A 21,748-nucleotide genomic window follows, 5' to 3' on the forward strand; every position below is an offset into this window, starting at 1 on the left:
GAAGAAGAATTTTTATTAAGTCAGAGACCAGAACAAATAAAAACACTCAATAACTAGACAATTAAAAATTCTAGAATAAAATAATAACAGATAAAATCTATCATGAAATCCAGTCTGTCAATTATACATGATCTAACTATACTAAAACTCAATATGAACTAATATTTACGTATTTATTTATCCAATTTACTGGCCACTTCTTTTACCACAAGGTAACTCTGAGTGGCTTACAATATAGCTACCCCTTTACTTACAGCAGTCTGCTTAGCGACTGTTTGAAGTTACAATGGCTTTGAAAAAGTGATTTATGACCATCTTTCACACTTAAGAGTTATATTCTGCTTTGCAGTGCTTTCCAGCCCTCTCTAAGCGGCTTACAGAGTCAGCCTCCTGCCCCCAACAATCTGGGTCCGCATTTTACCCACCAAGGAAGGAAGGAAGGAAGGAAGGAAGGAAGGAAGGAAGGAAGGAAGGAAGGAAGGAAGGAAGGAGGTAGCAATAGTACTTATACACTGCTTCACAATGCCTTTCCAGCCCTCTCTAAGCGGTTTACAGGGTCAGCCTCTTGCTCCCCAACAATCTGGGTCCTTGTTTTACCCATCTCGGAAGGATGGAAGGTGGAAGAAAGGAAGGAAGGAAGGAAGGAAAATAGCAATAGCACTTAAGACTTATATCCCGCTTCACAGCCCTCCCTAAGCAGTTTACAGAGTCAGCATATTTTCCCCCAACCATCTGGGTCCTCATTTTACCAACCTTGGAAGGATGGAAGGCTGAGTCAACCCTGAGCTGGTCAGGATTGAACTGCTGGCAGCGGGCAGAGTCAGCCTGCAATCCTGCATTTTAACCACTGCCCCACAACAACTCAATGCTGTCCTTTTCAAGAAGGCGCAAGAGGGGGTCCTGCCCCACAACAACTCAATGCTTTAAGAGTTGCAAATTTTATTTTATGAAGTTTTCTCTCTGGTAACGCTGTACTCCAAACTAGGGCATATAAAACCTTTGCCGGACCTATACTTGATTACTGTTCACCTGCCTGGAACCCTCACTGTATTTCAGACATCAATACATTAGACAGGTTCCAGAGTTATTTTAATAGGAGAGTTCTCAAATCCTCTGCTCGAAATAAAATTCCCTATTCCACCAGGCTTGAAATTTTAAAACTAGGTAGCCTCAAACTATGTTGTCTATGTTCCAACCTATGCTTAGTTCATAAGTTTATTTACCAAAACATTTAACTAAATGAATACTTTAATTTCAACCGTAATAACACAAGGGCTATCAATAGATTTAAACTCAATGTAATTCACTCTAATCTTAATTGTAGGAATTGTGACTTCTGCAACAGAGTAGTAAATGTCTGGAACACTCTACTTGATCCTGTTAATCTCTCTAATCCCCAAACCTTTCGCCGTAAACTGTCTACTGTGGACCTTTCATGTTTCTTAAGAGATCCCTAAGGGGACGTGCATAAGCGCACCAGTGGACCATCCCTGTCCTACTGTCCCCAATTATATGTAATCATTCTGTGTGTTTATGGCTATGTTTTGCCAATTTATATCCTTTTTTTTGTGCCAAAATTTTTTCATGTCCCCATGTCTGTGTCTACTCTGTTATTTGTTTTCTTATTTGTTGATAAAGAAGGAAGGAAGGAAGGAAGGAAGGAAGGAAGGAAGGAAGGAAGGAAGGAAGGAAGGAAGGAAGATAGCAATAGCACTTAAGACTTATATACTGCTTCACAGTTCTTTCCAGCCCTCTCTAAGCGGTTTACAGAGTCAGCCTCTTGTCCCCCAACAATCTGGGTCCTCATTTTACCCACCTCGGAAGGATCGAAGGCTGAGTCAACCTTGAGCCGGTCAGGATCGAACTGCTGGCAGCGGGCAGAGTCAGCCTGCAATCCTGCATTCTAACCACTGCCCCACAACAACTCAATGCTGTCCTTTTCAAGAAAGCGCGCGAGAGAGTCCCTCTGACCTCCATGGGTCAACTTCATCCACAGAAGAAAACGAAGTAGAAACCTCGACATATCCTTACGTTCTTTGTTTCAAAGCGGGTTGATCTCTAAACTTTTTGAGTGGAAAACTGAATTGATCGAAATAACTACACTTGAACAATGGAGGAGCTGTAGCATTCATGTCAGATAGTCCTCCACTTACAGCAGTTCATTTAGTGACCGTTCGAAGTTACAACGGCACTGAAAACAGGGACTTGGCACCGTTTCTCACACTTACGACCATTGCAGCATCCCCATGGCCATATGATCAACTGACTCATCTTTATGACGGCTGCAGCCTCCTGGGTTGCATGATCCCCCCTTTGCGACGTTCTGACAAGCAACATTAACGGGGAAGCCAAATTCATTTAACGACCATGTTACCAGCTTAACAACTGCAGTGATTCACTTAATAACTGTTGCAAGAAAGATTGTAAAATGGGGTGGGGGGTGGGGGGAAACCTCACTTAACAAATGTCTCACTTAACAGAAGTTGCGGGTTCAATTGCGGCCGTAAGTCGAGGAATACCTGTATAGGTATCTGACTTGAAACCAGGGTACGTGCTGGAATTCTTGCACTGTTCATTTTAACCTTTCTAGTAGTAAATACTTTTAATTAGATTTCTTGTCCCTGGAATAAACCGTTTCTAATCTCAACTTCAAGAAGGTAAATCTGATAAAAGGTAAGTTTTTGGTGTCCTGCAAATTCATGGGCACTACAGTGCCCAGAAATACAGGGGAATATGGGTGTTTATGATTTCAAAACATCTGCAGATCGCCAGGTACTGGGGCTGCAGCAGAAATCTTCTCACATTAACAGCTTAATTAAAAATATCGGTCTCTCCCAAACAACAAGCTAACCGTGACTTACCGACTGACTAGACTGATGTTATCACCATAAAGGGAATATTCTGCCAAGGGGAAAAAAAAATATCATAAGTTTTAGTTAAATTAACACTGACGTCCAATGGCTTCAAGACAGCTAGCACTTGCAGTTTCAAATAATGACAGTATATTCATCTAATAATAGCCTTCAAGGAAAAGGAATGTTTCAACCTGAAATTGAGAAAAACAGTACAGTGGTCCCATCTTGCCGGGGAAGAAAATTCCAGAGATAAGCACCAGTTCAAAAGAAAGCTCTTTGCAATCACCTCTTTTTACCTTTTAAACATCTAGATAAGATTTTTAAGGTTTGCTGGATAATAAGTGCTCCTCCAAATAGGGTTTTGGTCAAAAGATGTTGAGACTCTAGAAAAAGTGCAGAGAAGAGCAGCCAGGATGATGAGGGGACTGGAGGCTAAAACATACGATGAACGGTTGCAGGAATTGGGCCTGGCTGGTCTAGGGAAGAGAAGGACCAGGGAAGACAGGAGAGCATCTTTCAATACTTGAGGGGCTGCCACAGAGAGGAGGAACGGGGTCAGGCTATTCTCCAAAGCACCTGAAGGCCAGACAAGGAAGAATGGATGGAACAAGGAGAGATTCAACCTGGAAATAAGGAGAAATTTTCTGACAGTGAGAACAGTGAACCGATGGAACAGAAGTTGCCTTCGGACGTTGTGGGAGCTTCATTACTGGAGGCTTTCAAGAAGAGACTGGACTGCCCTCGGTCAGAAACGGTGTAGGGTCTCCTGCTTGGGCGGGGGAGTTGGACTGGATGACCTCCAAGGTCCCTTCCAACTCTGTTAATCTGTTATCTGTTCAATATCTTTTCCTAAGCAGTGTGGGCATTACAAAGGACACAGAAACATAGGGCTGGAAAGGATCTCGGAGGTCTTCTAGTCCAAACCACAGCTCAAGGCTACAGGCTGGGATAGCAAGGCACCTGCAGGTGCTGGGCCTTCTGAAACATCTCCAGGGGGTATCCGTGGACTTCCAAAAATAATTGTAAAAACAACTCTAGAAACCAAGATCTAAAAGTCCGCTGAACCCCTGGTTTTAGAATGACCAGGAATTTTAAACGTTTAAAAGGCAACAACAGCAACAATAAAGAATGTCTCAAAGGACTGAAGTCTCGACCATCTACAATTGGGACTCACCATCTGGGTAACTGTCGATGACACTCATGGATGCAGACTTGGGCAGATGACCACAGGGAGAATTCGGAGACAAGCCGTAGACCTGTTTCCTCTTGCAGCATTCCTGAAGAGAAGACCAGATTGGGGTGGGGGATTGATTCAACATCTCAGCCACAGGGAAGATCCAGAGTTTGCGTCCCACCACCTCTGCATGGCCAACTTTAATGACTTGTAATAAGCCATAATGTGCCCCCTTTGGCTGTTTCGTTATTTTTTTTTAGAACAACGAGGAAAATCACACAACTGCATGCAATAACATTTCAATTTTAATGTATGCCGATTAGCGTACCTTCAAAGTGACAATCAAGTTATTCTAAGTCTGTGCTCACTTCGGCAACATATATACTAAAATCGGAACAATACAGAGAAGATTAGCATGGCTCCTGCGCAAAGATGGCACGCAAATTCGTGAAGCATTCCATATTTGATCAAAAAAAAAGTTATTCTAAGTCTAATCACACTTTGATTGTTTCCTGACTGCTTATTTGTACCCTAGGACTATCATTAAGTGTTGTATCATTAAGTGTTAAATTTGTATCCTATGACTATCATTAAGTGTTTTAAGTGTTGCACCTTGATGAAGGTATATTTTATGTACACTGAGAGCAGATGCACCAAGACAAATTCCTTGTGTGTCCAATCACACTTGGCCAATAAAAATTCTATTCTATTCTATTCTATTCTATTCTATTCTATTCTATTCTATTCTATTCTATTCTATTCTATTCTATTCTATTCTATTCTATTCTATTCTATTCTGCACTACATCCTACAACATCTTGAGTCTCCAAAGACCTATGCAAGGGTCCTCTTTGTAGACTTTAGTTCAGCATTCAATACCATCATTCCAGACATTCTTCTAACTAAGCTAAACCAGCTACAGGTACCGGAACAGACTTGTAAGTGGATCACAAGCTTCCTAACAAACAGGAAGCAGCAGGTGAAGCTAAGCAAGATCACATCAAATACCTGTACAATTAGCACAGGGGCCCCCCAAGGCTGTGTGCTCTCCCCACTTCTCTTCTCTCTGTATACCAATGACTGCATCTCCAATGATCCATTTGTTAAGCTACTGAAGTTCGCAGATGACACAACAGTGATTGGTCTCATTCGAGACAATGACGAATCCGCATATAGACGAGAGGTCGAACGACTAGCCTTGTGGTGCAACCAAAACAATCTGGAACTGAACACACTCAAAACCGTAGAAATGGTGGTAGACTTTAGGAAAAACCCTTCCATACTTCCACCTCTCACAATACTTGACAACACAGTATCAACAGTAGAAACCTTCAAATTTCTGGGTTCTATCATATCGCAAGATCTCAAATGGACAGCTAACATCAAAAACATCATTAAAAAAGGACAACAAAGAATGTTCTTTCTGCGCCAACTCAGTAAGCTCAAACTGCCCAAGGAGCTGCTGATCCAGTTCTACAGAGGAATTATTGAGTCTGTCATTTGCACCTCTATAACTGTCTGGTTCGGTTCTGCAACCCAACAAGAAAAACACAGAGGATAATTAGAACTGCAGAAAAAATAATTGCTACCAACTTGCCTTCCATTGAGGACCTGTATACTGCACGAATCAAGAAGAGAGCCGTGAAAATATTTGCAGATCCCTCGCATCCTGGACATAAACTGTTTCAACTCCTACCCTCAAAACGACGCTATAGAGCACTGCACACCAGAACAACTAGACACAAGAACAGTTTTTTCCCGAAGGCCATCACTCTGCTAAACAAATAATTCCCTCAACACTGTCAGACTATTTACTGAATCTGCACTACTATTAATCGTTTCATAGTTCCCATCACCAATCTCTTTCCACTTATGACTGTATGACTATAACTTGTTGCTGGCAATCCTTATGATTTATATTGATATATTGATCATCAATTGTGTTGTAAATGTTGTACCTTGATGAACGTATCTTTTCTTTTATGTACACTGAGAGCATATGCACCAAGACAAATTCCTTGTGTGTCCAATCACACTTGGCCAATAAAATTCTATTCTATTCTATTCTATTCTATTCTATTCTATTCTATTATTCCATTCCATTCCATTCTATTCCATACCTTGACAAAGGTATATTTTCTTTTATGTACACTGAGAGCGTATGCACCAAGACAAATTCCTTGTGTGTCCAATCACACTTGGCCAATAAAAAAATTCTATTCTATTCTATTCTATTCTATTCTATTCTATTCTATTCTATTCTATTCTATTCTATTCTATGTATACTGAGAGTATAGGCGCCAAAGACAAATTCCTTGTGCGTCCAATCACCTTGGCCAATAAAAAAATTCTATTCTATTCTATTCTATTCTATTCTATTCTATTCTATTCTATTCTATTCTATTCTATTCTATTCTATTCCATACCTTGACAAAGGTATATTTTCTTTTATGTACACTGAGAGCATATGCACCAAGACAAATTCCTTGTGTGTCCAATCACACTTGGCCAATAAAAAAATTCTATTCTATTCTATTCTATTCTATTCTATTCTATTCTATTCTATTCTATTCTATTCTATTCTATTCTATTCTATTCTATTCTTTATAAAGCCAGCTTTGCAGTTAGGCAAATCTGCTTAAGTAATGTAACCCACCATGTCTTTTGACTGCAGCAGTTAAACTCTGAATGAATGAATGAATGAATGAATGAATGAATGAATGAATGAATGAATGAATAAATGAATGATGACTAAATCCTGCCTGCACCAGCCATGTGAATCCAGGTACAGTTATGGAGAGGTAAAAGTAAAGGTAAAGGTTTCCCTCGCACATATGTGCTAGTCGTTCCCGACTGTAGGGGGCGGTGCTCATCTCCGTTTCAAAGCCAAAGAGCCAGCGCTGTCCGAAGACGTCTCTGTGGTCATGTGGCCGGCATGACTCAATGCCAAAGGCGCACGGAACGCTGTTCCCTTCCCACCAAAGGTGGTCCCTGTTTTTTCTACCTGCATTGTTTACATGCTTTCAAACTGCTAGGTTGGCAGAAGCTGGGACAAGTAACGGGAGCTCACCCTGTTACGTGGCACTCAAACCGCTAAACTGCCGACCTTTCGATCGAGAAGTTCAGCGTCTTAGCCACTGCATCCCTGTTTATGGAAAAGATCATTCCAAAACTATATCTCACACTAATCAACATCCAATTATAAAATTCAGAAAATGCCTAGAAAATGGGAGAGGTTCATTTCTCCTCTGCCATGGAAGATATAACAAGAGTCTTGTATTCCTGCCAGGACTTCCCTCTAACCTCTCAGATATGAAAGAGAATCAAGACCTCAAAATCAAAACTCAAAAATCTTGAGTTTCTTCCTCACTTCCTCCTGCCTTTAAGGGCTAAGCTGGTGTTTATCTAATGACAATTAAATTCCTTCTTCAAGAACATTTTCATACTTCTCATTTATTTATTCAGAGGAATGGCACTCTGCACCCTTCAAGAGTTCTCCTCCCCTGCCCTAAATAAAATCTATATTTAGATTTAGGGCTCAAATAAATTGTAATATGTATATAATAATGTAATATAAAAATGTAATGTGATATTTTATAAAGAGGCACACTTACACCATGCATTGATTTTGAACAAGTAGTTTGAGGCTCACAAATACGCTCCAGCTTAGATTACTGTATTTGTCTGAGTATAAGACGCACCTGTTTTCTCCAAAAAAGAGGGTGAAAATTTTGGTGCGTCTTATATTCTGAATGTAGCCCTGCCCAGCGTCTCAAATGGAGGTTTCAGAGGCTGAAAAAAGTATCAGAAAAGAAGCTTCAGAAAAAAAGCCTCCAAACAGAGCTTCAGAAAAGAAGCTTCCAAACAGAGCTTCAGAAAAGAAGCCCCCAAACAGCTTCAGAGGCTTTTTTTCTGAAGCTGTTTTGGAGGCTTTCAGAGGCAGAATTTTTTTTTCCTGAAACCGAGTTGCAGAAGTTTCAGAGGCAGAAATAAAAGCAAAAAAAAAAAAGAAGCAAGGCACAGAGCTCACGACCAAGGAACCGCTTTTTCGTGGTTTCCTCTGTGCATTCCTATGGAATTTACTCACTAAATTTGTCTGTCTGGGAATCTGGCAAACTTACCTGAGACATCCCCTGGCCATCTTCTTCCTCCTCCTCTTCATCCTGAAATAGCAGAGACCCCATTTCGTCGTTGCTATGAATTATAGGGGCTCGTCGGGAGTCTCCCCTTCCCAAGGAACGCCCATCCAGTTGCTCCGTGGAATCAAGTCCATCAGGTGCCAGTTCCTTCAAACTTAAGCTGAAACAGACCAACACAGTTCAAACATTAAGACATTTCTTTTCGGTTTACTAACCGCTGGGACCCACCGTGACGCTTCCACATCAGTTCTGGGCAATCTCGAAAAGTCCTTGCAAAAGGAAGAAATTTGCAAACCATTTTGTATTTATTTGTATTTATTTATTTGTCACAACAGTATATATGAGCATAAGCATGAAATAACTATACGATATATAAGCATATATATATAAGCATAAATTTCAAACAATGACTATCCCAGATTTATCCCTATTAACCTATCACATGACTGGCTTGAGTTGACTGCAGTGGTGGTATTCAAGTAACTGAACAACCGGTTCTCTGCCCTAATGATTTCTTCCAACAACCAGTTTGCCAAACTGCTCAGAAAATTAACAACCGGTTCTCTCGAAGTGGTGCGAACAGGCTGGATCCCACCACCGGTTGACTGTAATGTGCAAACACCACCCCTATGTTTTATCGAACGGAAATTGGCTCAGCACAAAATTTAATCCCAATGGCAGCACCGTACCTCGAATTTGCCTACAACAACTCAGGCAACTCTGCTATTTTTAAAGGGAGGGGTGGGAGAGAAACCCCCCAAACAAATATCATAAATATATTTGATCCATGCCTCTCGTTTATTTTTAAATAAACCTCACAGATAGGGGGTTTGGTGACATCACCAGATATCACCAAAAACTGTTGCATACAACCTGTTTTTCCCCATTCTGAAAAAGTTCTAGAACAGGTTTTTCCCACGCTTGGAGGGAGGTTATAATTGGGCTGCATTTGCATAGCACTTCACTGTCCGGCAATCCACCCCTCCTGTTCAAATATTGTGTTTGTCTTGGGTGGCTTTTGGAACTTGAGGCAACTTCCGCTTTTAATTCAAATAATTTTTGTACCATCTTTCTAAAAAAAAAAAAAAAAAAAAGTTTACATTCCTGTTTTTCCATGTGAATGAGGGGAGGCAGGCAGAAGTTTTTTTGCAGAATATATTCCGGTTAACTCAACCGTTAAAAGTCATCAAAATGAGCCTTTTTGAGGGTTTGAAATGACCCTCTGAACTCCCGAGCTGGGTTCATGTAACATTCCAGGCTGAAATGTGGTTGAAATAGTTTGTGATTCATTGCATTTCGTGAACGGAGGGAAAATGGCTTTAAAAATGAGTTTCGTTAACCTCCCAAGTTCAGAGACAGGGCTGTTAGTTACACATTGCAGTGCTGGGTTCTTTTTATTTTTATTTTATTCATTTATTTATTTGTCAAGCATCTATAAGGTTACGGATAAAAGTATAAACATGATTGTGAATACATGAAATCAGTGGTGGAATCCAAATTTTTTTTTACTACCGGTTCGGTGGGCGTGGAGAATGGTACAAAGAATTTTAAAGATCAACATTCAACTGAAACCAGAGAGTTTCTTGTTGGGATTAATGGACAGTCAATTAGAAGGTTATTTTTATATAATCTCTACCCACGATGGCGAACCCGTGGCACGCGTGCCCAAAGTGGCACACGGAGCCATGTCACCTGGCACGCCCGGTGTTGCCCGTTCGTCTTCTGGGTTTCGGGCACGTATGCACACACATGACGATCAGCTGGCCTTTTTGCATGGGCAGTGCTGCAAACTGGAAGAGCTGGTTTTGCGTTTTCCTGTGTGAGCATGTGCGCTGGCCAGCTGATCGTCGCATGCGCATGTGTGCCAGAAAACCCGGAAGAGTAGCTGGCTGAAACCGGAAGTTCAATAGCTGAAACCGGAAGTTCATTTTCGGGTGCGCGCATGCGCTCTGGGCAGCTCCTCTTCCGGGTTGTGGCCCAGGCACATGCACACACACCCCTTCCAGCACTCGATGCCAAAGAGGGTCACCATCACTGACCTATACCAGGTCTACTATATACACAAAAATGAAAAGATTGAGAAATATCCAAACTGGAAGAATGGCTTGGGACGATGACAGAAAGCAGAGATGGCAAAATTAACTAAAATTAATAAAAAATTTCATTTTTCAAGTGGTCCCATTCATGACTTTTTGGGATGCAGGCCTGGCACTCAAAATGTCAAGTGGGGCCTGCACTCCCCACTCCCCGCCCCCAAATTCTAGCATCTTTGTGCTGCAAAACAATTTATACTGAGATACTATAACTCCTTTTAACCAGCAGGTGTCACCTAAAATGAAGCAAAGAAAAAAGAGAGTTCCCCACTAAAAAAATAAAAACCTCTACTGCAGGGAGTGAAATGCTACCGGTTTAGGCCGGTATTCCCAAACTGGTAGTAAAATAACAACAACAACAACAACAACAACAGAGTTGGAAGGGACCTTGGAGGTCTTCTAGTCCAACCCCCTGCCGAGGCAGGAAACCCTGTACCATTTCAGACAAATGGTTATCCAACATCTTCTTAAAAACTTCCAGTGTTGGAGCATTCACAACTTCTGCAGGCAAGTCGTTCCACTCATTAATTGTTCTAATTGTCCGGAAATTTCTCCTTAGTTCTAAGTTGCTTCTTTCCTTGATCAGTTTCCACCCATTGCTTCTTGTTCTACCCTCAGGTGCTTTGGAGAACAGCCCGACTCCCACTTCTCTGTGGCAGCCCCTGAGATATTGGAACACTGCTATCATGTCTCCCCTAGTCCTTCTTTTCATTAAACTAGACATACCCAGTTCCTGCAACTGTTCTTCCTATGTTTTAGCCTCCAGTCCCCTAATCATCTTTGTTGCTCTTCTCTGCACTCTTTCTAGAGTCTTAACATCTTTTTGATTGTGTCTGCTCTCATCCTACATTCCCACCCCACTCTGGGGTGAACCAGAGGTGGTATTTGCCAGTTCTCCAAACTACTGAAAATTTCCACTATTGGTTCTCCCAACTGCTCAAAATTTCTGCTACCAGTTCTCCAGAACCTGTCAGAACCTGCTGGATTTCACCCCTGAGTATAGGGTCTCCTGCTTGAGCCGGGGGTGGACTAGAAGACCTCCAAGGTCCTTTCCATCCCTAAGATTTTATAATTCTATAAAGCATTCACAAAATAAGTTCTTTTAGAGGGAGATTACCTTTCACTTTCTATGCACCGTAGCACTATAATCTCCGTTTTGTTACCTATTTTACCTTTTTCCTGTCCTAAAACATTCCATCACGTAAGTCTTTTTGCTATGATTTTTGCTATGAAGCTATTCTAGCTTTCCTCAGACAGAGGAAGGAGATATTTATTTAGTTTAAAAATAAGTTTCTTTAAATTTGGTTTAAAGCCAGGAACATATTAAATGCCATCTTCAAAGAAGGCCATCAACCGCCAAATGTAAATCTGCTTCTAAATTAGCATTTATTGTGCATTTTTTAAAATTGATGTATTTTTTAAAAAAAATGCAGTCATCGTGAGGTAGGCAATATATTTACCATCCATTTATTAACGGTTTGGAATAAGCATCTGAAAATGGTTTATTTTTGTTTTCATTTAAAGCAGTACAGGTAGTCCTTGACTTACAATGATTCGTTTAGTGACCGTGGAGTTGCAACATTATGATAGTTTTTTTCAGTTACGACCTTTGTGGCATGATCATGTGACCAAAACTCAGACGTTTGGCAACTGATTCATATTTATGACCGTTGCAGTGTCCCGGGGTCACGTGATCCGCTTTCGCGAACTTCTGACAAGCAAAGTCAATGGGGAAGCCAGATTCGCTTAACAACCGTGTTCCTAACTAAACAACGGCAGTGATTCACTTAGCAACTGTGACAAGAAAAGTCGTAAAATGGGGCAAAACTCACACTAACAGAAATTTTGGGCTCAACTGTGGTCGCAAGTCGAGAACTGCTTGTATCCTGAAATGAGAAACAGCCTTAAAGAATAAGAGTAAGCTGGTTTCAGGCAACCCACAAAGCTCAGGTTGTGGGGCTTACAGAATTAGCAGCCAATGTCATTTAGACTTTAAAATGTTGGAGTAGCACTGGAAAGGCCCGGGTTCAAATCCTGTCTTGGTCGGTCATGGAAGCTCCCTCGGGAATCGAACCCTTGTCCCATGACTGTTGTGGTGGGGAAAACAGAAGGAAAGAATGCTGCGTACAATACAATGCTTTGGACTTCTGACTTAAAGGCATGTCGTGTCCCACTCCTCTGCTGACGGCCGGGTCAGGGAAATCCGAATCAGGCGTGCCTCTGCAGCTCTGCCAAAGTCCTAGCAAAGTTCTCAAGGCAGGCAGGAGACCAGAAAGTGACTTCAGCAAGATATGTTTAGACTTTGCCTGACTCAGAGAATGCCAGAAAGCAGGTCCTTTATATAGGCCATGGGGTGTGGCTCCATGACTCAGCACTTATCCAGGCCTGCCCCTCCCTTCCTTCTGTTGCCTCCGCCTATCAAGTCTTCTGAAGCGAGGGTCACTCCAGTCGGCAGCTGTTGGTAATTGACCTCCCTCAGGCTCACATGCTGTGGGGGAGGGGGAGGGGTCTAGTTGCTCCGTTTGCCTGGGCATGGAGCCAGAGCTGGGGGCTGGAGGTATTTCTTCCTCTTCAGCCTGTCTGGGCATGGAGCCAGGGCTGGGGCCAGGAGGCATACTAGGACATTCCTCAGCGTTCGGAAGCAGATAAGAAGGCCCCGGCTGCGGTGAGAGCGGGCAAGACACAACAAGGCAAGAGAGAATCTAACAAATGAATCCACAAAGAAATAGCGGCTATGCCTATTTTAGTTCCGCTTCCAGGCACGTTCATCAAAAGAGGAGATTCTCTGAGTAAATAAGGACTAGAAACATGGGACGTTTTGGTTGGGGGTTTTTTTTTCCCCCCCTTTAGCTGAAAGCTGAGTTTCATCCACTCTTCACATTCCCATGAACAAATACAGAACTACGGAATAATGTATTCAACCTTCTCTCGCTCACTTTTTCCTGAGTGAGCTCATCCCTTGGCCCGGATTCCCATCTGGCTGGGTTTTCTACCCGGGGTCAGTCCTAGCGCCACCTTCTCATAAATTTAGCTTCCCCATCCTCTGCCAATCTAGTCAGATTTTGTTTAATATCTGCAAAGGAAGGGCAACCGCCAGGAAGCGGGTCCCGGATGGAACCTGCTCTTTTAATATATCCTAGCAAACAGCCCTCCCAACACGGCGGCGTCTTTGGCAAGGCGAAAGCCAAAATGGAGTCCAACCGCCATAAATCAGGAAGAGCTGTTTTTCCAAGCCACGCTGCTGAAACACCAGAGATAAAGATGGAACAAAAGCTAGCAAAAGAGGGCACAGGACATTATAATTCTGAATCGTTCATCAAAGCTTTGCTTTCACCTCCAGCAAACAATGGCTGCCAGAATTAGAACAGGACACCAGCCTTCCCCAGCCTTCCCGTCCAAAATTCTCAGTCTTTGGCCAGGCTGGCTGAGGAATCTGGGAGCTGTTGCCCCAACACATCGAAAGGGCTGCAGCACACAGGGAAACAATGTGAAAAAAAGGTAACCAAACACTAAAATAATGGTAAAGGTTCCCCTCGCACATGCGTGCTAGTCGTTCCCGACTCTAGGGGGCGGTGCTCCTCTCTGTTTCAAAGCCGAAGAACCAGCGCTGTCCGAAGACGTCTCCGTGGCCATGTGGCCAGCATGACTCAAAGCCAAAGGCGCACGGAACGCCAAAGGTGGTCCCTATTTTTCTACTTGCATTTTTTTTACGTGCTTTCGAACTGCTAGGTTGGCAGAAACTGGGACAAGTCACGGGAGCTCACCCCGTTACGCAACATTAAGGATTCGAACCGCTGAATTTCCGACCTTTTGATCGACAAGCTCGGCGTCTTAGCCACTGAGCAACCAAACACTAGTATACAGTATTTTGCTCCTATGGTATTTTTTTCCCTAGGCGGTGAAATTCAGGATTATTGCCTTTGGAAGAGAAAAGAATGTCATAAACCAGGTTCTAAGAGACCGGTTTCGACACAATGAAAGCAGAAAATCACATTTCGACTTAAAGCAATTACACGCTAAGGCGTTTACATATAACAAGAAGCTATACTGTTGTTGAAAGCTTAGCCCATTCAGTATAATGACAGTCCGTCCTGGCAATTCTGGGGATTGGAGTTCAACTTTCTGCAGCAAAGCACATATCCTGCCACAGAGCGGTCAGCTAATATTGTTAGCAACTCTTCAAACAAAGATCTGGACTAAATGAATTGTTTGTGGCACAGTACCGAACTCAACAATGAAAAAAAAAAAGATAATTAGAAGAGGCACCCATGAAAGTCATACATGCTGACTTTCTATAGCAAGAGCAGGCAACCTTTGAGGTTGGGGGCACCTTTTAAATATTAAAATGTTAGGTACTGTCCTAGAACGGCTACCACGGTGGATGTTATTTTATATTTTCTTTTGTTTATTTATTTTGCTCTACCTTTATTATTTTATAAGTAACGCAAAGCGGCAGTCATACATAACAGTTGCCTCTAGACGCGGTGTGTGGCACACAAATGTAATACATTTATTTATAAAAGTATTAACAAATAATATTTGTCCCTCCCATTTTTCACACAACAACAATCCTGTGAGGTGGGTTGGTCTGAGAGAGAATGACTGGCCCAAGGTCACCCACTGGCTTTCATGGCTAAGGCAAGACTAGAACTCGCAGTCTCCTGGTTATTGGCCCAAAGCCATACAGCTGCTTTTCATGGCTAAGGCAAGTCTAGAACTCTCAGTCTCCCAGTTATTGGCCCAAAGTCACCCAGCCAGTTTTCACGCCTGAGAGAGGGCTAAAACTTACCATCTCTTGGTAATTGGCTCCAAATCACCCAGCCAGCTTTCATGGCGAAGTCAGAACTAGAACTCACCATCTCCTGGTTTCTAGGCCAGCACCTTCACCGCTGGGCCAAACTGGCTTTTTAACCCTTAATCACAAAACTCTCATTTACCAAGAAACCAGTCAGTTCCCAATGTTCTCTTTGATGTCAGGGAAACTAATGCTTTGCAGCAGGCTACTTTCCCATTTCATTTTTCTTTTAATTCCTTTTTTTTTTTAAAGGGTTTTTCGAAAGCCTGTTGGGTGTTACGAAAGATGTCTAGAGACAGCCTGGTCTCCAAAGTGGCCATGTGGCTCACCTATTACCCCAGAGAGCATAAAACAAATAAGAGAACTGCGCTTTTCGATAGTTTACCTTAGCTGCTCAAAATCTGTGTCTTCTTCCAGCACTTTCCCCGGCTCCCAGCTATGCCTTCGGAAGGAATCGTACATGTGACTGGATCCCTTCGATGTCCGTGACCGGCGCATGTGCACGTTCAAGTACTGGCTGTTCTCTTCCTCCTTCTCCTCTTCCTCCTCGGTGGCTCCCCAGTCTCCTGCCAAAGATGGGCCCGGCTCCATGGCTGACAAGCAGTGGGGTTTCTGGTTGCATTCATAGGGGTGCATCTCCGAGGCGGAGGGGTTCATGCCTTGCAAAAGGGAGGGATGCCAAAGACCAGAAGACTTTGGGGTGGGATGGGGGAAGAGGAAAGAGCAGGAGAAAAAGGAGAAAGTCGAATTATAAATAAGGCCAGTCCTTCCGGTTTTGGAACTTGCAGGCTTGAGGCTAAGTGAAAGTTAAATTCAGCTATTGTGCTGAGCAGCGAGTTAGCCTTTTCACAGTAATTTGCTTCTAAAGTAGGACGACATATCACAGGACATGCTTAGCTATTAATATTTGAACCATGGTTTATTCCAGGGAAAAAAAACACCTTTTTTAAAAAATTTGCATAACGTATAATATAATGCATAATGTTGTGCCTAGTTCACAAAGACACATTAGGTTCCATTGTGGCTGGTTAGTTGGGGGTCCAGGGCAAAGCTTGTCTTCAGCCGGTTTGCATCGGTTCGTGCGAGCCGTTGGCAGAAATTCGGCCAAGGTCCCCAAACTCATAGCGATGGCTGACTGGCCACACCCCCAAGCCAGTCCCCCGGTTGCCATTTGTTTACTCCGCCTGCCATGTTCATCGCCGCCATGCCTTGCAAGTCCAATGGGATGCGCATGCATAAAGAACATGGCGGCAACGGCAGTAGCTTTTTCCGCGACCTCTGGTACTTTTCAGCGGCCTGCGGCCAGCAGCTCTCAAAGAGGCTTCTCTGCCAGCTGCTTTCCAGCAGCAGCAGCTGTCTGGGGGCCGCCAAAAACTCCGGCCAGCTTGCCTTCCGGGCTCTGGACTAGCCACTGCGGAAGGTAAGCAGCCCGAACAAAGAGGCAGTGGTGGGGCAGGAAGCGGAGCTAGGCCCGGGGTCACTAAAGGAGGGGAAACGCGGGAGGGAGCGGAGTTAGATAGGTGGAAATTCCCAAAATTTTCCTACCTTTTCCTGTGGGTGTGGCTAGGTGGTGGTGGGGTCTTGTGACTGAGTGGCGGGGTGAAATCCAGCAGGTTCTGACAGGTTCTGGAGAACCGGTAGCGGAAATTTTGAGCAGTTCGGAGAACCGGTAGCAGAAATTTTGAGTAGTTTGGAGAACCGGCAAATCCCACCTCTGGCTGGCCCCAGAGTGGGGTGGGAATGGAGATTTTGCAATATCCTTTCCCCAGGAGTGGGGAGGAAATGGAGATTTTGCAGTATCCTTCCCCTGCCACGCCCACCAAGCCACGCCCCTCCAAACCGGTAGTAAAAAAAAATTGGATTTCACCATGCTGAGTGGGCGTGTGCGATGTCAAACTGGCCACACCCACTCCATCACACGTCTCCACCTAGCCACACCCACCAAACTGGTAGCGAAAATGTTTGAAACCCACCGCTGGTCTAGGGTGTGGTACCGCCACGGAGTAAAAAAATAAAGAGAGCAGATTAGTTGTTCCTAGAGACTTGAAAAAGTCAAACATCAGCAACCAATAATGTTGGAAACTTGGGAAAGAATTTGGGTGAAGAATGTTAAATTTACACAAGCGCAAAATATGAGAGAAAATTTTTATAAGATGTTTTATAGATGGCATTTAGACCCCCAAAAATTGTCATGTATGTATCCTAATGTACAGGCTAAATGCTGGAGATGTGATTGTGAAGATGCTACTTATTATCATATATGGTGGACTTGCAAAAAAGTTAAAGCATTTTGGATTAAAGTATGGTGGATCATGCAGAATATTTTGAAAAAGAAGATTAAGTTTACCCCGCAGTTCTTTTTACTAGGAATAATTATGGATTGTACAGCTATAGAGACTAAATTGATTCTGAACTTAATAACAGCCGCAAGACTTTTGATTGCTCAATATTGGAAGAAAGAAGAATTACCTACAATTGAAGAATGGACTCTTAAAGTATCAAATCTGGCAGAAATGGCAAAAATTTCTGCTTACTTGAAAGACTATACACAAGAAAAATATATTTTAGAATGGAAAATGTGGATTGATTATATTCAAAATAAGTATCAGATAAAAAAATATCAAATAGCATATGAGTAAATTTAGGAAATAATTTGTATTAGATATATTTTTGAAGGAGAGGGGAATTGAGAGTGTGAATAAGCGTGGAGAGACTAGAGATTATAATTTAGGAATTATTTTAGATTATGATTGTTAGTTTTGATACCCTGCATTTTGTTCTGGGAAGTCGGGTGGGGGTGGGGGTAAAGGGAAGGGAATTGGGGGGTTGAGGTTAGTGATGGAGTGATGGTTAAGGTACAGGGATTATTGAAGATGTATAAATATAATTAATGTAGGGTCGGGTCTGACCAGTTGCCATTTTAGAACGGTGGGGAGGGAAAAAAGAGAGAGTAGGAGGTAGGAAAGAGGAGAAGAGGAAGGAAGAGGGGTAGAAGAGGGAGAAGAGTGTAGGGTGGAGGGAGGAGAGGAGGTAGATAAGAGAAGGAGAGGAAGGTTTGGAAAGTAAAAGAAGGTAGAAGAGGGAAGAAGGTTAAAAAGGGGGGTGGTGACTGGGCAGGCCCGACTAATTGTATATAACTGTACATTGGATGAATTATTTCATAAGATTGTAAAAATAAAACTTTTTTATAAAAAAAAAAAAAAAAAAGTCAAACTGAGAAGGCCGATCTCTACCACTCCCTCAAACCTCCCCCAGACCATCTTCCCCCTTGAGGAAGAGAAGGGAAAGAAGAACACAAAAAACCCACAATAATTTTAGGTCCCCAAACTCTATAGCAGGGATCTCCAACCTTGGTCCCTTTAAGACTTGTGGACTTCAACTCCCAGAGTTCCTCAGCCAGCTTTGCTGGCTGAGGGATTCTGGGAGTTGAAGTCCACAAGTCTTAAAGGGACCAAGGTTGGAGACCCCTGCTCTATAGAGTCCTCTTTATCATCACAATATCTCCTCATCTTTTATCTCGGCAAGCAGGCACACATTCGTATTTTATTTTCTTCTTCTTTTTTTTGTAAAATAATTTTTATTAAACTTTAAATTTTTAAAAACAAAATAAAGAGAAGAAAAATACAACAACAACAACAAAAAACCAAAGACTCATTATAAAACACGTAACAAACACAACACTGCATATTTAAAAGCTGGCCGTATCGGCAATGATATATATTCTCCGTTCTTATTTACTCCGTTCCTCTACATACTTATATTTACATTGATTTCTATTTACTGATCCATCCTATTCAATTCAATAGTTTACACTTCCTAATTTTAACTTAAAAAAAAGATTAACATTCCAATTTATAATTTTGATTTCTTTTTTCTAATATTTTATTTTCTTTGCATGCCTATTTGAGAGCCCAGAATCATAATTGGGGGAAAATAAATATATACATATATATATATTGCTCCCAGAAGCACGAAGCTGAAGCCTGAAGATGACGAATGAGACTTCGTCGAAACGTCGCCAAGACACTTCCAATTTTACGCGGGAGAAAACCCGAATAACCAAAGACCTACATACAAACACCCGCGAAAACCTCAGAAAACAAATACATACATATATATATATTTTCGGGTCTTTTCCCATGTAAGGTTGAGAGTATCTTGGCGATATTTCAACATTTCAACGAAGATGATGAGTGAGACCTCGTCAAAACGTCGGCAAGATACTCTCAACCTTACACGGGAAAAGACCCGAAAATGCCAAGACCTACCTACATACATACATATATATATATCTATATCTTGGGATATATATATATATATATATATATATATATATATATATATATATATATATATATATATATATATATATATATATATATAATTTCTCCTAGAAGCACGAAGCTGTAAACACCTAGCCTGAAGATGACGAATGGGATTTCGTCGAAACGTCGCCAAGACACTTCCAATTTACATGGGAGACAACCTGAATAACCAAAGAACTACACACACACACACACACACACACACACACACATATAAAATATCTGGGGATTTAATAAATTACATGCGCCTAGTTGACAGCATCTACACTTTAAGCCTCAACGGATATAAATCTTGCCTCGAACAAACTTTCACACATCCTTATATTTAAACTCTGTGTGTGTGTGTGTGTGTGTGTGTGTGTGTGTGTGTGTGTACTTTAAAAATAAGGATGTGCAAGTGCTTTACTCATGTATGTATGTGTGTATGTATGTATACACACATCAGAAAATAGGTTTTTTTTTTAAAAAAATCCCAGTTTTGTAGACTTTTTGGAAATAATTTGCTTTCCTTGCCAAATCTATCTTCCCTCAGCAGCCTGAGGGGGAGTAAGGAAAAAAAAAAAGCCAAAATCCACCCTCAGCGTTGTGGAAAATGGCCGTGGGCAAAGAATCCAACCGGGCTGGCTGAGATAAAGAAGGAATTTATTTACACCACCATCATCCCGTCGCGAAACAAAATTCCCATTTCTGGATTGTTGAAGGTTTCGGGCTTTCACAGGATTAGCCTTTCTTTGCCCCCTTCCCCTCAAAAAAACAAAATGGTTCCTCTTCCCTCGTTTTTGAGGAAACAAAATGGAGTCACTGCGGCCAAGCGTTGCCACGAAGGCCGAGAAGGGGAAGCCGTGAGGTGGGGGGGGGAAGGCAACATCCTCAGGCCACCTTTTGGGAAAAAATGCACAATCGTGTTGGTGATTTCAGAAGCCAAAGAGAGGAAGAGATAAAGAGAAAGAGACCAAAAATGAAAGTTTGGCGGTTGGATCTCTTATCAGAACGGAAAGCGATCCCGGCCCTGAAAACAGAAGTGAAGTGGTGTCACTTCCACACCGACAAAGGAAGCAAGTTGAGGGAACAACTACAGCATACGTCCCTCCATGTGTGTGTGTGTGCGCGCGTGTGTAAATAAAAAGTGTGAGAGGGGATTTGTAGTAATAGCATGGTTGCCAGGCAACCGCCCATGTCCGGGATCCTTGCGAGGAATGGGATCTACTTGCTCCACTTGCATCCCAAAAGTGCAAGGTGGTCTACCTGGATTTGTGGCTAGTCCTCAAGCCGCGCACAGTTCATCCTGCCAGGCAGAGGCCTGAAGAATAATAGAATGACAGCGTTGGAAGGGGCCTTGGAGGTCTTCTAGTCCAACCCCTTGCCCTTGCAAGATCTTAGCACCGTGATGGCGAACCTATCACGGTGGCACGCAGCGCCTTCTATGTGGGCACGCGAGCCGTTGACCCGGTTCAGCTCCGCCACACATGTGCGCGTGCCTCCCGCCACCCAGCTGGTCGTTGGGTCTCTGCGGAGGGCAGGGCTCTTATTTATTTATTTATTTATTTATTTATTTATTTATTTATTTATTTATTTATTTATTTATTTATTTATTATTTTATTTTATTTTATTTTATTTTATTTTATTTTATTTTATTTTATTTTATTTATTTATTGTTTACATTTATACCCCGCCCTTCTCCGAAGACTCAGGGCGGCTTACAATGTATAAGGCAATAGTCTCATTCTATTTGTATATTTTTTTACAAAGTCAAATATTGTCCCCCCAACAATCTGGGTCCTCATTTTACCTACCTTATAAAGGGTGGAAGGCTGAGTCAACCTTGGGCCGGGCTCGAACCTGCAGTAATTGCAGGCTCTGTGTTTTTAATAACAGGCTTCTCTATTGCCTGAGCTATCCCGGCCCCTTTATTTTGTCAAACACATATTAAATAAGTATAAGAATGAATTCAATGCATAAAATGAATACAACTAAAGGGAACATTAGGACAGGAACGGAAGGCACGCTGGTGCTCTTATGCACGCCCCTTACAGACCTCTTAGGAATGGGGTGAGGTCAATAGTAGATACAGTCTTTGGTTAAAGCTTTGGGGATTTTGGGAAGAGACCACAGAGTCAGGTAGTGCATTCCAGGCATTAACAGCTCTATTACTGAAGTCATATTTTCTGCAATCGAGATTGGAGCGGTTCACTTTAAGTTTGAATCTAGTGTGAGCTCGTGTATTGTTGTGGTTGAAGCTGAAGTAGTCTTCGACAGGAAGGACATTGTAGCAGATGATTTTATGAGCTAAGCTCAGGTCATACCGAAGGCGGCATAGTTCTAAATTTTCTAAACCCAGAATTTCAAGTCTGGTGGTGTTAAGGTAT

The 21,748-nt window shown here is 42.3% G+C and overlaps 1 protein-coding gene and 1 non-coding gene across 7 annotated transcripts in view; one reads left to right on the forward strand and one right to left on the reverse strand.

Moving 5' to 3' along the window:
* ARHGEF2 (Rho/Rac guanine nucleotide exchange factor 2) overlaps positions 1–21,748 on the reverse strand; it is a 186,120-nt gene that overhangs the window by 139,219 nt on the left and 25,153 nt on the right. For 4 of the 6 annotated variants that reach the window (XM_058159844.1, XM_058159843.1, XM_058159841.1 and 1 more), the window contains exons 2-5: positions 15,442–15,749; positions 8,151–8,328; positions 4,030–4,132; positions 2,862–2,901 (exon numbers count right to left, since the gene is read on the reverse strand). In XM_058159844.1, coding sequence (XP_058015827.1) covers positions 2,862–2,901; positions 4,030–4,132; positions 8,151–8,328; positions 15,442–15,713 — 593 coding nt within the window. In that variant the 5' untranslated portion in view covers positions 15,714–15,749. Of the gene's footprint in view, positions 1–2,861; positions 2,902–4,029; positions 4,133–8,150; positions 8,329–15,441; positions 15,750–16,601; positions 17,018–21,748 lie in introns of those variants that run through there. The other 2 variants (XM_058159845.1, XM_058159847.1) reach the window with 2 other exon arrangements.
* LOC131186899 (U6 spliceosomal RNA) lies at positions 4,390–4,496 on the forward strand. The gene has a single exon (XR_009152434.1). It is a non-coding gene; the product is annotated as a U6 spliceosomal RNA (small nuclear RNA).

Source organism: Ahaetulla prasina, chromosome 17 (genome assembly GCF_028640845.1).
Source record: "Ahaetulla prasina isolate Xishuangbanna chromosome 17, ASM2864084v1, whole genome shotgun sequence".
In the NCBI taxonomy this organism is placed as follows: Eukaryota; Metazoa; Chordata; class Lepidosauria; order Squamata; family Colubridae; genus Ahaetulla; species Ahaetulla prasina.